The 17,347-nt window shown below is 35.5% G+C and overlaps 1 protein-coding gene across 1 annotated transcript in view; it reads right to left on the reverse strand.

Annotated features, from left to right (window-relative positions):
- Positions 1-16,660, reverse strand: part of VWC2L (von Willebrand factor C domain containing 2 like) — a 148,139-nt gene extending 131,479 nt beyond the window's left edge. Inside the window, exons 1-2 of the mRNA XM_045855022.1 lie at positions 16,238-16,660; positions 13,486-13,955 (exon numbers count right to left, since the gene is read on the reverse strand). Of these exons, the coding sequence (XP_045710978.1) occupies positions 13,486-13,875 (390 nt within the window). The 5' untranslated portion in view covers positions 13,876-13,955; positions 16,238-16,660. The remainder of the gene's footprint in view (positions 1-13,485; positions 13,956-16,237) is intronic.
- Positions 16,661-17,347: the final 687 nt, after the last annotated feature.

The raw sequence follows: 17,347 nt of genomic DNA on the forward strand, positions 1-17,347 counted from the left end.
TGAGTGTTTTCAGTAAGGCCTGTATGTCTCCATTGTAGAGATGCTCCCTTTTCAGCCATTTATGCAGAAGTGGAAAAGTGAGTCATAGTGTAACTTCAAAGCTTTACTGTTGATGCTGGAAAGGATAGATTGTTGATACCACCTAAAAAGCTAGTCATCTTTTAAAACGAGTCCATGTGTGTGTGTGGGAGGGAATACATCATCAATTAGAATTCTACAACCTGAAAGAATTATGTAAGAGATAAACATGCCAGTCCTATTCTATTGGAAACATTAAAAGGAAGAGATAATAGAAAAGAGAGAGGGCCATAACTCAGCTAGCTAGCCTTACGTGGTGACACCAAATTCAGGGTTTTTCATTGTCTAGGAGAGATAGGAGTTATAGGCCTGGGAAAACCAAACCATTGGTATTGGGAGTGCCAATCAGATTGTTACTTAAGACCCTCTTTGCCACTATCTCAGTATTTTTCTGGGCACAGATTTTCCAAAAGTTGAAATCTTTTTTTCACTTTCCATTTGCTGGTAATGTTCTTTGATATGTTTTAAAGAGGGAGTAATTAACAGTTAATAAACTTAAGTGATTTATAACAGCTAATATGAAAATGTATTAATATTCAGCGTTAAGTCCAAACAGCAATTTTCTACCAAATTTTAGACTTCATTATTTGATGCTTACTTAACTTACAGCTTACCCCATTCCACAAAATATATTGAGATGGCTTATGGGCAATAAGATAAAAGTCTATTTTAATTTTTAAAATCTTGACTAATTTCTTGATCAACCTTTCAACTTTAGTGGGCACTGGTATGCGAGGTATAGCAGATGCAAGCACAACATTGAAACCACGTATAAGGGTTGGTGGTGCTGTGCCCATAGAACGTGGCCGTGGGCAATAAGTGCGTGTGAATCTCCAGTCCTGCTGTCAAACACTGTTGTTTTACCTTGGACAGATCACTTGGAACCTGGGTTTCCACATTTGTTCAATGGAGGTAATAATAACATCCTAATAATAGGGCACTCATTTTCTCACGTGCTTCTTACGAAACTAAAAGGAATTTTTAAACTATGTCACATTGGTTAAATGACTATTATCTTCATCACAGCTTTCAGCTTGACCAGGGTTTCTTTTATTTCCCTTTGTATATTATCAGTGGTCATGTATTTCTCAAGGAAGTTTTAGATGTCATAAATTACCATATTTTGCCATGTATAATGTGCACCCACATTTTAGTACTAATTCCCATATGTAATTCACATTAGTACTACCCAGGTATAACAGCACATCCTTATTTTTCCCTAAAAAAATTGGGCAAAAAAGTGTATTATACATGGAAAATATGGTATTTTTATTAAATGGTGGCCTAATCATTTTCTTATGGATAATTCGAAGTATTGAATTTGCAAAGAATATATTGTTTGAGTTTTGAAAACAATCTGGGTTTCATCTCTAAAACAGAGCAGTGTTTGCACCAGATCACAGTTAGCCTGAAAATGACATGGGGCACCATTTGTAGATAATTAGATTCATATTTACAAAGATGAAACATCAATCTTTAATCAGATTTGTGCTAAAAACAGATTTTTTTAAACAGGATAACTTGAGCTCACGTTTTTGGAATCTTGATCTAAGTGCCTTCTAGTTTCATTGTGAATGTCCTAAAGTCTTGCTTTTGAAAGGAAAGTTCTCTGTGATTGTCCTCTTTCCCTGTCATATTTAGGAAAGGGAACTATAACTAATAGGCAGTAAAAAATAAGTGCAGTTCCAGATAGCTGTGGTTCTTTTCTCACTATAAAGAAAAACCACAACTACTGGAAGATTTTACAGTTGAGCGTGGAATTTCTAAGTCTCAAAAATTATTATATCAAGGTCCATGTTTGTTGTTTTAAATTTGTATTTCACTAATATAGGAACTGAAAAAATAAAAAATTGCAGAAGATATTCCTAGTCAATTCTCACTGCATTCAGAAGGCAAGTTTTTCTGTTCTAATTGATGGGAATTTGCTTCTTTAGTGTCTTGCTTCCTTATGGCTATGGGAGTTTTTAAAATGAGACAAATTGAGCCCTGCACAATGTGGAGCAGGGAAAGAATTTTCCTCATGTTAGCAATGTACTACAATTCCGTCAGAAAGATTTGAGACTTAATGTGAAATATGAGTTATAATTGAACAGGTATTCCGGAATAGAGGACATGTACATGCTGAAATGTAAGACAAGCCATCTTCGCCACATCTTGCATAATGTCCATAGTGAACTTATGGCAGCTAGTCAGGTGTAATGGAGTACTAGAGTTAGAGTAAGCAGCCCTTCCTTCTCACTTATAAAATGAGAATAAATATGTCTTAGAACTAAATAATTCAATGAGTGAACACTGGTGCAAAATATATCATAAAGTTGTCAACAATTACTTGTTTCGATCTTGTTGTGTTACTTCGTGATCCAAGCCCTTCGGTGACTCTCTACTTATCCCAGACTTTGGTCCAAGCTCCTCGGTTGGGTGTTCACACAGTCACTCTTACCTCTCACCTTTTGTCCAGTCTATACCCTATGTTCTGGCCATGCGGGTTAATTCACTTTTCTTTGCACGTGCTTTGCATTTACTTTTGCAAAATTTCTTATTTTTGTCTAAAATGCTTTCAGTGCACTGAAATCCATACTCTTAAGATACCATCCTTCAGAATGAATTACTCCTTTCTTTGGAGGAGTTCCTACAGCAGTCATTACAGGACACTGGCATTGGTGGGTGGTATTTGTGTTATTCCTTTCCATAGACTGGGAGCACCTGGCGGCTCTGACTTTTGTCATATATTTTGGCACACCCCCACAAGACCTACCACTTCTCCACATGTAAGAGATCTTTAGTAAAATGAGACACAATAAAATTGCACTATGGATTAGGTAAGGTGACTTTAAAAGATGTAGTAATGGACTGAATATCTAAGTTGGCAGACAGTATGTATATTTTTACTTACTGATGTAATAGGAAATCTACTATGTGATATTAAAAAGACCTACTTGACTTGTCATACCATTAAAAGAGAGCACAACGGTTATAAAAATAATAGAAATTTAATTATCTTTGCTTATCTATTTCATTTGAGGATTCTCATAAGTAGAAAGTTATTGTTAATATATAATAATGCATATATTTAGGAAATTATCAATATTATATTTATATAATATATAAATTATTATATATCTATGCAAATTGTTATACATCCAAGAGCAAAATTGTACTCCTTGGAAACCAGCATGTAAAGAGTTGTGACGAAGCACATGTACTGTTAAGTATGTACATAGCACATTCAAAATAGGGAAATCTAGATGCCTTTTAAAATTTACATGTCTGAAGAGAGATCCCTTCCACAAGTGAAGTAAGTCCTATATTTGTTAATACACAAAGAATTTGTAACCTTCAAGAATGCAGGTGAGAAAGATCTGATGACAGAACAATTTGAGGGATGTGGAAAGGGAAGAAGAATTGGATCACAGATTAGAAGTCAGCTAACTTTTTCTTTTTTTTTTAAGATTTTATTTATTTATTTTTAGAGAGGGAAGGGAGGGAGAAAGAGAGAGAGAGAGACATCAATGTGCGGTTGCTGGGGGTCATAGCCTGCAACCCAGGCATGTACCCTGACTAGGAATCGAACCTGCGACACTTTGGTTTGCAGCCCGCGCTCAATCCACTGAGCTACGCCAGCCAGCTAACTTTTTCTATAGAGGGCCAGATAGTAAATATTTTTGACCCATGTGGGTCATAGGGTTACTTGGGCAGCTCCTGAACTCTGCATTCTATCCTGAAAGACACCATAGACAGAAATGATTAAGCATCACTGCTTTCCAGTAAAATTCTACATACCAAAATAGACAGTGAGGTGGATTTGGCTAATGGCTCATAATATGCTGACCCCTATCTTAGCTTTTTGATTATATGTGACTGGCATCATTGTCATTATAATTTTAAGTAAGTAATTTTCCAATTAAATTGTTTTATGTAACAAAAATTAGTAAATTACCATAAATAATCATATTAGATGCAATTTTGAGAACTTTAAAAATAACCAGACAGTAGAGGATAAATGGAGACATAAAGATGTTTTATCATTAACTGCCCAGAAGAGTCAAGGAAATAAAAGATTAAGAAATATCTTGCTAATGATTTAAGATAAACTGTGTTTCATTGGAGTATTATTCATTTTAAAATGTTAATAGAAATTCTGCAAAAAAAGTATTTTATTAAATTTGTGAAATACTGGGTTAAATTCAGTTTAGTAGTAATAATAGTAAAAATGTCACATAGCTTTTATGAATCTCTTTTTGCATGCCAAGTTTTCCTGTTATCTCTACTTTAGAGATGTGTACACTGAGGAAAAGTAACATTTGCCTCAGTCACTTGGCTGGTGGGTAGGTGGTAGAGCCCACTCTAACTGCAGTTTTCAATCACACAGTTGAGCTCTTCGCTGTTGAACTGTACATACTGACTCTCAAACAAACCTTCTGAAATCGTTGAAGCACTGTCAGTATGTTAATGTGCTCTGCACATTTCCAATAGATGTTAAAGGAATCATCATTTCTCAAATGTACTTGACCATGACAAAAAAAATCAAAATCCTTTCTAAGAATCTCACAGGGTGGTAGTGCTCCCTAGAAGACAGTGTAAAAAAAGTTACATTTCAGCAGCCATTCCCAAATCCAGCTGACCATTAGGCTAATTTGGGAAACTTTAGGAAAGTACACATTTAAATCATTTTGATTGCAATTAAAAAGAGAGAGATCAAGGCCTGTGAGTTTTTGCAATATTCCTGCCTTAGTTGATACTGACAATATGCCAGTTTAAGGATATGCCTCTGTTCTAATGCCATGTAACTAGATATATTTACCTACCCCATCCATTTTGCACACTCCATCCTTGCCATGAAGTGAGGGGTGGGAGATTTCAGTCCTCTGTTCCTAAAATCACCCAATGCATGGCAATTTAGTTCCTTGCAAATGTATAGCAAATTTAGTTCCTTTGTTACTTCCTAGTACAGCCTCAGTGAAAATAAATAGGTAAGGTTTAATCTAATCTATTTTTGTTTTATTTTGGCCTATACTGTTTAATTACAGAATTTTTCATTTTTAGACACACCCCCCTTTTTATCACAGCCTTTGCAAACTTTAAATAGACTTTGCAAAAAGGAGACTGTGTCAGATTGACTGTAGATATGCCAATATTTTATTGTTCTTGTATACTTGTAACTCTGTGTTGTCATGGTGACAGGTCCTGATATCACATTTCTATAGACAATTGGCTGAAATAAATCTTTGCCTCCAACATACTTATTAGAAAGAAAGATGCAAATAAGGAGCATTTTTCTGCTATACCTAAAGGTAGTAAGATGTAGAAAAAAAGGCCACAGGAAAACAATGTATTAGCATTACCTTTGCCAATTACGAGCTATGTCATGGTGGTGCGCTCACTCTTTCTCTTGGCCTTGTGTTTTTCATTTGTGAAATCAAGGAGTTAGACAAAATAATTTTAAAGTTTTTTCCATAACTAAAATCCTGTAGTCTACTTTTACAAATATGAAGAACCTACACTATGAAAAACAGACCTTGATCCTTGCCTTTTATATATAGAATTTATATACACTCGACATTAGAAACCCAGTCCTGTTCTAAGAACTAACAATGGTGGTCAAACATCACTATTACGGCAAAAGGATTTTAAAAACCCATCTATGTAATATTAAATAAAACCCTTTATGCAGTTAGAATTTCATTATAAATCAATGTGCAACACTATCATTTTAAAATTCCCAATATATTTATTCTTCATAAGCCACGTATGATGACATTGTAGTGTTACCCTATAGCTAGACAGATTAAAATTAAGTTTTGTTTACAATCATGTGACATAATAGGGGAAAGATAAGAGTTGTGTTCAGTGAACTTTTATCCACCCTAGAAAAATGTATATAGCCATAAAATATTATCTGGAAACTTTTTCAGGAGGTAAATGAGTTTGCTCCTCCCTTTTGTACTTCATTCATTCTTTTCATGGTGTCACTAAGTCCTTGCAAAGATGGCTTTATTGTGACGTGCTAAAAGGCAGGCTAGAGGCAAGGAAATCAACAATGGAGGTGTGTTAGGCTGAAATTACTGATGTTAATCAATAGTGATGATAAAAGTACAAATTATAGACTGTAAAATAAGCCAGTTCCCAATTAACAATGGCTATTGTTTGAGAAAGATCTCTTGGATAAGCAAACTCACTGATCACTTCAAAACGCCTCTTAGTAATTTCTTTCAAGCTCTTCCTCAAAAGCTTGGCGAACTACAACTAAAAATAAACCAATAAGTTTTTCCTGTGCTGTCCTTTATAAAACACTGCCTGATGTATAAATCAAGCGATAGGAAAACAAAATGAAACAAAAACACGGTCAGGGCAAATAAGGAGAAGTAGAAACAAAAGATTTGTCTAATCTTAAAGTAAGATTTTTGTGAAGTAAAAACATTCCAGTTTCCTCAGATTTAATACACACGCACGCTTCAATGCATGTATACAACAATCTCAATTTAGATGATGTGGATTTCTCTACAAACTTTGCATAAAATATGTAGACCACGTTTATGAAATAATAAGTAGGTAATAGAAACAATTATGCTTGTTAATATCATACTGTTGACCAATTATGTATTTTGGAGATTAAAGCCACAGTTAAAAATAGGCAAATTTGTAAAACATGCGAAACCTCATACAAGTGGAGTTAAAGTTTGGAAGGGGGGACTACTGGGTCACTCCCTTTTCGGTTTTACCGTCTTACCCCATTGGAAGGCAGTACGGGATGGGCAGCAGAGTCTGTGAGAGGCTGAAGGCTGGCCTCAAGTCTGAGATAGTCACTAACAGTGACAAGCCCCACAAATCTCAGCTGCGGCTGCAAATCAAACACCGATTTGCCCCATGTACACAGGGCGCAGAAGCCCAGTCACAAATCCTTGTCGTCGTTCTTATCACACAGTTGCCATCATTAGCAGCAGCAGCTTGCAATACGAAGGACAGCAATAAATATCAGTGGGTGAGAATGAAAAACTCTTTCTATGTGTAACTAACCAAAGGGCCGACTGACCATCAATTTTCCTAAAATTTATAGCAAGAGACCTTTTTTTTTTGACTGGAAACAGACAATTTCACCACTTCCAGGATTATTTTGGAAGTCACCTATACTTACTCCCTCATTTTAAAAAGTGTTAAATGAAGAAAACCATTCCTAAATTGCCATTTGAGTGTTTGAAAAAATATTGTAAAAATCTGATCTATTTCTTAGATTTAGGGTCATTTTATAGAATTAAAAATGCCAAGTAAGCACAATATAAAAACATTGAGAAAGGGTGCAAGGAACTTTCTAAATTTAAGTTTTAACAAAATTGACTTCTTATCTCTGCTATTGGTTAGTGAGTATTACATATTAAGTAGAAGTTCCCTAGTTATTTACAAAGATGGGAATATCCCATTGAGAATATTCACTCTGAGCCTGTTTATTTTATGTGCTGGGGCTGAAGCTCAGGTGAGCAGCAGTCATCACTGATTAAAATTACTTAATCTATGTTATTTTGTATAAATTTGAAAGGAGAATCCATTCTGAATTTACTCAAAGGCAATGTTAATGTTGAAAACCACAACATGCTCTGCAATACAAAAAGCTACTTTGCAGAGTGAGCAACTGTAGAATTAGTCTTCTAAATCTCTCAACAAAGATTCTAAATGATTCTTATCATAAGAAATTATGTTTTCTAGGACTTTCTGTAGATGGAATCTTACAGATGTCTCTGGTAACTCCATTAACCATTTGTCCATAACTTGTGAACCCCCTCTTAGGAAAAAATATTTAAAAAGTTTAAAAATATCACCTATATACTCAAGATCCACCCATTTCTTTTGGTTTTAAAATAAATACAACCTTCACACCTCTAGAAAGATGCACTGTACCCCTCTGCCTAGCACAGACACCGTACTTTCTGCGCCTTTCATAGGCTGGCCCAGTGATGTGTGGGTGAGTAGGTCGGGTGCAGTCAATTCTGTTTCTGTGAGGTGTTAACTATTTGTCCCCTCAACTGAGATTTCTTTACAGCCTTCACTTCCCCCTGTTCTTTCACATGTTTGGTCCTTAGCTATCAGAACATGCTGCCTTCCATTCTTTCATCATGTTAAAGTTAAAAGAGATATCAAATTTCTCAAACCAAAATGCACAAATCTTTTCTGCTTAAACACTTCTACAGATTTAATGTTACAATAGTGGACATTAATGATGGAGCACAGATTAATGAAAAAGCTGGAGAATCTGCCTTCCTGAAAAGGTACCCATTCGAGAGCAAGTCAATTCTAAACCTTAATGGGCATCAAGAGTTTTATGGGCGTGATGACTTGGGACAATACTCCAAGTGACTAATTCTGTCCTCCTTTCTTCATTCCTCAAAACTTAAATATTAAATGCAAAATTCAGAGCCCAAACTAGTCAGTTTACTACAACATGAAAATATGTTTACTTTAAACAAGACAAACATATTGTGTGAGGAAAGAGAAAAAAAATCACACTGAACCTTTTAAAAATAAAAATCAAAAAGCTGATTTACTGTCTTTGACTTGCATTGGGAAAAGGGCAAAGGTCAGTGCCTGAAGAGAAAGAAAGATCTTTGGCAAATCCAAATCCTGAATTACAAGCACAAGATTTTGACTTGACAAAATCACGCTGAACTGAGACAGGCAATGCAAACCTGAACTATCTCTTCCAGCTGCATATAGTATAACCTTCAGTGTCTGACCTAAAACTGAATCAGTACAAGTTTTAAAGTATAAAAAACATCCAAAATGGCTAATTCTAGCTGAGTGAGAGTTATAAAAATACTGAGCAAAATAAGCAATTATTTCTGCCTTTGGGAAACTCAGCAGAAGATAGTTAAGCACAGAAGCAAATCTGACAGAGCCTACATTTCCAATCAATATTTTTATAGAAAATGCTATTGTAATTTATTGTTTATATTCCTTATTTTCTCAAAGGTAGGTCCAGTGTCTTTTTGCCTGGGTACACATAAGAGAAAGATGAGAGAACCTACAATGACCTTTATCTTAATACAACATCACTAGAACACTGGGAAATTTAGAGTTTTCAAAAAGAGTAGAGAGAAATTCATTTTCAAAGCTTTCATCAGTTATGTGGAAAAAATTCAACCTTTATAACATTATTCTTCTTATCAAGTGACACATGTGGCTCAATTTACATTTGACTTTGGTGATCAGAAGAGATTGAAGGAGGGACATATGCTGTGCAACTGTATAGAGTGAGACAGCAGACAGTGCAACTAAAACACTGGGTGGTCAAGGTAGCACTGGGAGGGAGACAGAGTCCAAGGTGAGCCTTGGTCAGGAAGGGGTAGGGAGCTACGTAGAAAGTCACAAGACAGAAAAAGGTGCTCTGTGAAAAGGTGTGTCATCTTTAGGGGTCCAAAGTGTACTGTTTATCTGGACTTTGAGTGCTTCTTTTAGCTAATTAGAACAGTTTCTGTTTATGTGTCACTCTAATACATTTTAAAGAAACTCTAATTAACTGCTTTATTCAATGGGTTCACTTATCATCTGACTCATTATGTCATTCACCAAAAACATATTGAATTCCTGCAGTGCTGGAGTTGTGAGAGAAAAAAATACTGTCCCTAGGCTTAATGGGTTCACTGTCTAGCAGGAGAGACAGATGGTGTCAAATTATATTATTGTAGTGTGATAAAGGCAGCAGAGGTGGTGAAGAGCCTAGATTCTGCAATCCGGCTGCTTGGGTTTGAATCCTAGTTCATTTATTTTAGAGCTCTATGGTGCTGGACAATCTACTTTCACTTTGATGCTTCGGTTTTATCAGTAAAACAGGTCTAATGAAAGTATAATCCTCATACTGATGTTATGAAATGAAATGCATTTTAATACACATAAAGGTCTTAACGGTGCCTAGCTATGGATATAGTTCTTGGTGTGCACAGCTTGCAGTGAGATGATACAGTAGAAGAGTGAGACCCAGCCCAGGGTACTGCAGTAGGACAATCAGAGAGGGCTTTCCAGTTGAGATTTTTTTTTAAGATTTTATTTATTTATTTTCAGAGACAGAGGAAGGGAGGGAGAGAGGGAGAGAAACATCAATGTATGGTTTCCTCTTGTGCACCCCCTACTGGAGACATGGCCTGCAACCCAGGCCTGTGCTCTGACTGGGAATTGAACTGGCGACCCTTTGATTCTCAGGCTGGGACTCAATCCACTGAGCGACACCAACCAGGAAGATGAGATTTAAATGGAGTTTTGAAGTAGTCTTGTAGGGTTTATGCAAGGGTGCATAAAGTGTGTGGGAGAGCATGTGCAAGCAAGTGTGGGAGAGCATGTGCAAGCAAACAGGGAAGAGAAGTCACTGAGAATTAGAGATACTTGGAGAGGTTGATGAGTTGAATCTACACTGTACTAGGGAATTTAGATTCTTATCCTGAACACTCTCATGAATGTTTGTGTCCTTATGCATGCTGGTCAGCTCATTCTTTGTTTTGTGCAACAGCCTTACCTCCCCAGCCATTAATTTATCTTCACTTCTTACTCAGTTCTATTTCTGGCTACAAGGTAATCTTGTTAAAAAAAACATTTAACTAGGTCATTTCTATGCACATAAACATGTATTTTATTCCTTGTTTTTCTTTAGACTGAATCTAAACATTTTGGCCCAGTATTCAGGTTTGTCTTTCCACTGTCCAAAACACATGTACAAATGTACCTCTCTTGTTCTAGTAGGATTTTTGTAAGATGCACCTGCTTTTTATCCCTATCTCCTTCATCTCTTTGCAGATTTTATTCACCCCAGTCTGATTTTTCTCAAGTAGTTTCCTCTTTGGAATTTTAATCTCCCCAGATCAATTTCAATTACTTCTTTAAAAACAGGCTGAAATTTGACCATCCTGAAGAAAAAGAAAGTTTGCTGACCAAACCTCACAGCATGTTGATAAGCTTCTGACACCACATTTCTTGGTGCTGAGCTTTACACTCATATACTTTAGACTACTCCCTACACCCCACCCCCACTCCATCTGTCTTCACATTGTCCAAGCCTTTCTAGTGAGTAGAGATTTTGTCTTCTAAATATCTTACTTTCCAATGTAAGTCCATCTATAGTATCCTATATACTAAACAGTCCAATAAATGCTTGTTAGATGAATATATTATATGTAAACATATATCATAGTATAACCTCTTTAATAACATGCCAAGACCATTATGTGAAAGTTTCATACATGTTTAAAAATTAGCTACTTGTCTCTTGCAAGCTGAATTCAAAGAAAATCAAGATGACAGATTATGGCCATTACTTAGGTGTATATAGTTCACATTGATAAGTAGAAAATTTTAAAAAAGGTATTGGAATTCTTCCGATTGAATGACTTTTAAAGTTGGTCTTCCATGATAAAACATAGGTGAAGACATAGAGGAATTTACAACTTCAGAGTAAATCCCTGGACATTAGCATGTAGAAGACTAGGAACACCGTTTATTCAATATCTATTTTGTACTAGTCATCACAAGTCTGCTAACTTCACATAAATTATCTCACTCAATCTTTCCAATGTCTCCTCCCAAGAGAAGTAATTATTATGATGGTCATTTTATAGCCAATGCCACTCTGGCTTAAAAAGAAGTTTAAGGATTCTTTCCAAAGTCTTACTTCTGAGTGATGTATTTGGGACTGGAATCCAGGTCTATTTGGCTCTCGAGCCAACGTGCTTTGAGAGGTTATGTAGATTGTATTGTTAGTATGGCAGAACTTAGAAACCAGTAAATAACTTGACAATTTTTGACAAGTAACAAACTTTCTTGGTCTCAGATCCTCATTGTTAAGAAGTTGCCCTAGATAATCTTTAACTTATTGTGGAAAAGTGGCATTTATTTTGAAATTACAGTTAAAAATTTCATGGCATAGCAAGTCAGGTGGAAAAGAGTACATCAGTGAGTTATATAATGACTATAACAGGAACATACAGGGTGGGCAAAAGTAGATTAGTAATAATAATACATTAATTAATTAATACAGGGATAAACTGTTTCTCATAAACACAATTATAAACCTGCTTTTGCCAATGTTAAAGTGTATCCAATATTTTAGAGACAAATAAGTCATTAATAAATGTACTACACCCTAAACTATTAGATGTCAATAATGGTAATTTTACTAGACTTCTAGCCCTCTCCTAAATATTGTGCAACAAAGTATTATAATACATAAAAGACAAAAGTCTAGAATAACATTTATGTGTAAGATAGTTGAATATGATAATTATCTTTAAAACTCCCCTCAGGTCTTTGGGGATCTAGGTAGAATGACTGGGTATCCTTGGGTAAATTAGAACTGGTTTATGCCCATAATCTAGAATGAACTGAATGCAATAAAATGCTAATATACCAAATGCTCTGATTATTGCCAATTAAAATCTTTTTTTCCACACGTTGACTTCTTCCACCATTTGGCTCTTGTGGAGGAGTTTGGTCAGTGCTAATAACTGAGCATTCTCCTCTCAAACATAAACAGTCACACTGAAAAATAACTGTATCTTCTTTTTAGTGCCATCCTATAAGGTTCTGAATGCTTTGTCACTAAACTTGGTTGGATGAAATTAAAATCTTTTATATCAAGTCATCAGTATGACAGACACTCAAAGGCACAAACTGCCATTACATTTAAGTGGGGTAATTTGATGTATTAATCTATACCTCAGGGCTCAGATCTAGCTTGTAAAGAAAACTAATTAAAACTGGCCATTGGAGAAAAGAAACTCTAAAAAGAGATAAAAATGAGCTCCAAGTTCCTTGAAAATAAGATACAAGCATAAAATAAAAGTCAAGAAATAGCATGGAGGCTGAAAAATATCTTTTTTTTACTACTTTTACAATGAACTGTGATAAAATTTCAGTCCTCTCTGGAGTCTTATAAGTAAAACAAAAAAAGCAAGCTAATGATCAGAGAACAGAATGGGGACCAAGCACTACAACAAGTAGGTCCAATGCATGTTCTTAACATGAAGACCACAGATCAGAATTTTGTCTCTATTGCACTTGTATTTCCACACACTGAACAGATAGTTCCAGGCAAAAGCTAGGCTAATAAGAGACAGACACAAAAATCTCATACAGTTTAAAGTGTTCCTATCAAAAATATATTCTGTAATAACACATAAAAATTATTAAGGGTGAAAAATAGATGTTAGCATACCACAAATACTTCAGAAGGAAAGGATTGTTGTGAAACCCTTTAGGTATTGATCCATAAACCAATGGCCTTTGTTGACTACAGTGGTTCTTACGCTAACTAGAATAGCATTGTAAATTAAAGAGAAATTAAAATGTTTTTGTAGCTTTAATTTTAATGTAGTAATCTACTAAGTATGTGGTGTGAAAAGTTAGTATTCAATAAATATGGATGGTAACTCATACCTTAAATTCCTCCAAGATTTTGTAATTTTTCCCATGATATTCACAAAAGTTTTTCACTTCTTTGCACTCAGGACAGCATCCATTGTGTTCCACTTTAGTACACTTTGGGTGAATTTTAGGGCATTCTGGCTGGTCGCAAACAGGTCCATCCAGAGCACAGACACATGGACAGTTGGAATGCCCTGGGAAAAATCGTTCTCCCAGCTTGTATACAAAGCCGCTGTCATCCACACACCCTTTCCCTCGATAATCATCAAAGATCAAATTGTCATTACTGGAGGTCTGGTCACCTTCATCAGCAGGGTAGTCTTCATGACTGATGGCGGCAGAGGTGACCAATCCAGGGATGACCAACAGAAGTATGCAAGCTTCATGAATATGAAGAGCCATCCCCCTCCTCAAAGGCTTCTGGATGTGCTCCTAATATTAAATATACTCAGCTCCTTCCATGGGAATATAAGAGGGGTAGGCTGAAAATAAATATTAAAAAAATAATTTGACATATATAAAGAAAATGTAGATTTATTTAAGCCTATGCCCTTAACCTGCTTACTTGGGATCTGTTTGGAAGATGGACTTCAAATAGAGGTCCATGCAACTATCTACACTTTATTATGAAGTCTGGAGAGTTGATCCTTGGTAACATATACATTAAAATTTGTCTTTTATGGAATTATTTCACATAGGAATCTTTAGCTTGAATTTACCTTCTGAATTTTAAAGGTCTGGTTTTGTCTAAACTGTAGGAAATGATGTTACTGACCCTCAAAAGGTGATTTTACAAGTAGTTACTTACAAATAACCCAAGAATAATTTAATTGACATTTTCTATTATTCTTTAAACCATATTGGTGATAGAATGAATATATGTTACAATCATCTGCATAAAAACTCCAGAGATTTGTGAGTAAAATTCTACCTCTAAGAGAAAGGGAAGAAACCAACAGTTGAATGTGCATTGTAATTGGAGTGGAGCTAGTACTATGGCCTTCCTACTTCTTTATGCTCATAATTGGAGAACAACAATGATCTCAGTGTGGGTTACTTGTTTCAGTCACCATAGATCTAAATTTTGAAATTTAGCTAAGAAGAAAAATACCATAACTATTCCATAGTGAAGAAGATAGAACATTTAAAATAAGAAATAATACAATACAAGAGAGCTCCTGGCACTTAAATTTATTTGTATTGTATTATTGTCCACACCTTTATTTTACTCAGAGAGTAAGCTTCTGGTGGGCAAGAAAGAGGTATATGAGAATTTTTTTCAACAACTTGAATCTAGTATTCAAGTAATACTACTCGAATGAATTACTTCAATATATAATAAATACCATTCAACAGTCCTGAAAACATACATCTCTTCTGACAAGCCAAAGATATTTTCCACAAAAATGCCAGTGTCAAACTATTTATTGGTTTCATAGAATAGTAATGAGGTGTTGCCATTCATGGAAAACATGCCTTGTTAGTGTGGTTGCACTGACTCTTGTATACTTCATGTAGTGCTTGGTGTGGAGTGTTGCCAGTGGGTTCTCACACAAATGTTTAGAGTGACTAACTCATATGAAAACTCTGGGGAAACTGACCTTAGGGATTCATAGATAAAGAGAACTGTTGTCTAATAATTCATTTGTCTATTTAAATGTTTTTGGCTTTATGCCAAATATCACTAAAATTGTATATAGGACATTTTCAGATCATTTATGATCTGAAATTTATTTGTTTATTTTCAGATTATAATAAGAGCAATGATAAACCATGCATTTTCAGCCTAACATAGAGATGACACTTTTAAATAAGATAAAGATGGCATTAGGAAACTTTATGAAGTATAACATTTGCATTTTAACTTAGATATGCAAATTCTAGTAATAGTAAAATGTAAGGTAGTATATTCATGCCCTCCCTTCAAGAGAAAACTGCTCTCTGATATTAGAATTCCTCTTGGGTAGGTAATGACAACTGAGACAGATTTCTTTTTAAATATGTCAAAAATAATGAGTCATGACAGAACAAAAAAAATGCAAACCTATAATTCTACTTAAGAAGCTGGAAGCTCCCTTTGACAAAGCATTTTTTCTCTTAAATTACTACAGAAGCTACAAATATAGCAGAAGCTCCTGAAAAAGCATATGCATTTTTTACTAATTAAGGCATGAATTTTATACATCTCTCACATATTAAGAAAGTTTATTTGAAAGAAAAAAAGCTAGTGTGCTTCCTTATAGTATTTCAGCAGCACCTGTCAATATGTGCAAGATAAGCCATAGAAAATACCCATATCATTCTGCTTCAAAAGGACATAGACAGAAATGATTTCTCTGCAAGCTACAGGTAGGCATTAATATCAGGTTATGGCAAATGTAAACTTAAAGAGGTAAAAAGGGGTGTAATACCCACTTTATATAAACATTAAACATACTCATCATGTGAAATACATTTAAAATCTGCATGAAGAAAACAAGATTTTCTATTTAATATAACAAAGTTCTTAGGTTATATTTTTAAAATTCCAGTTTATAATTGAGCTGCTCTAGTGCAGTTTAAGACTCTATTTAGGAGGAAAAAACCATTAGAGAAATCCAACATAATGTTTATATGAAGGTTTTTAATAAGTAAACATTACTAAATGGAAGATCACTTTCGAGCCAAACTTTCCCCCCTCCCCACATTGCTACATATGATTTAAAACAACTGCATTTTTTTCTTTGAGAAAACAAATATAACTCATGTCATAACACATACTTACCTAATCACTCTGGAGGTTAATGGTGGTGATAGGGGTCATAGACCAATATGAACTAAAAGATTAGGAATGTTTTAGGAAAGCAGTTCCTCTTTAATTATCCAAAGAATACATTTTCAGGCTTGAATTAAAGGCAATCCATTTTCTCTACCTCCCATTTCAAACCACAGTCAAGAAGCAGTCTCCCGCCCTTCCAGAGAGAAATACAGCAGACACACATAAGAAATATGCTTTGGACCCGTCTTCAAAATTCAGTGCAAGAAGCAATGCTGGTCCTGTAGAAATCCAGACCCCGGTAGCAGAATCATGTTGAACTTATTTTTAGCGTTTTCTCAGATCCTTCTATGAAATTTCCCGGCTGATTACGCCTCTTCCACACATGAGTTCACTTACACAGTGTTTGCTACGGCAGTAGAGGTGATTTGGCTAGGCTCTGTGGATCACAAACAGCAACAGCATGCTGTAGCTTAAAGCCCGCTCTGCTGGCAATAACATCAGCATCATCCACAATATGTTGCTTGAATCCCCTCTTACACACCAGAAAATACTAACTGTGGACGTGAAGGAAAGGAGCAACTTTAGCTGGGTTTCTGCATCACTGAGAGCAGTTTGCAGACTGCTGATTTGGAGCTCATTCTGCCGGCAGCCGGGAATTCCTCAGCACCACGGACAGCGCCAACTGGCTTCTGAGCCCATCTCGGCCGAAATCCCGAGCTGCTTGCTTTAGACCAGGCTAGTGTTCTCCAAGCAGTCGCACTTTATACAGCTGATGCATGTATGGGGCGGGGGTGGGGGGCGCATTTTACGTGCGAGATACTTATTTGCATTGAAATTTTACAATTAAACATTAAAAAAACATTGTAATTATACTGAATGCATTCTTGTATGGGCTGCAGAGGTGAAAGTTCCGGAAGAGCCTTGTATTTAAACCAGCTGCAGTCTTTGATTATTATTTATAGATAAAGCATAATCGTTGTCAGATAATATGTAAAATGTATCCTCTGCCATTCTAATTGATTCTGGTTGAAGAAACACTGTCCCTGTGCTACATGGTTAAACTTTAAGTCGTCCTGCAGCTTGAATTTGATTTTTTAAAAAAGTAGCCTCATTCTC

This window comes from Phyllostomus hastatus, unplaced genomic scaffold (assembly GCF_019186645.2).
Source record: "Phyllostomus hastatus isolate PE091 unplaced genomic scaffold, TTU_PhHast_1.1 phas_contig_137, whole genome shotgun sequence".
Lineage (NCBI taxonomy): Eukaryota > Metazoa > Chordata > Mammalia > Chiroptera > Phyllostomidae > Phyllostomus > Phyllostomus hastatus.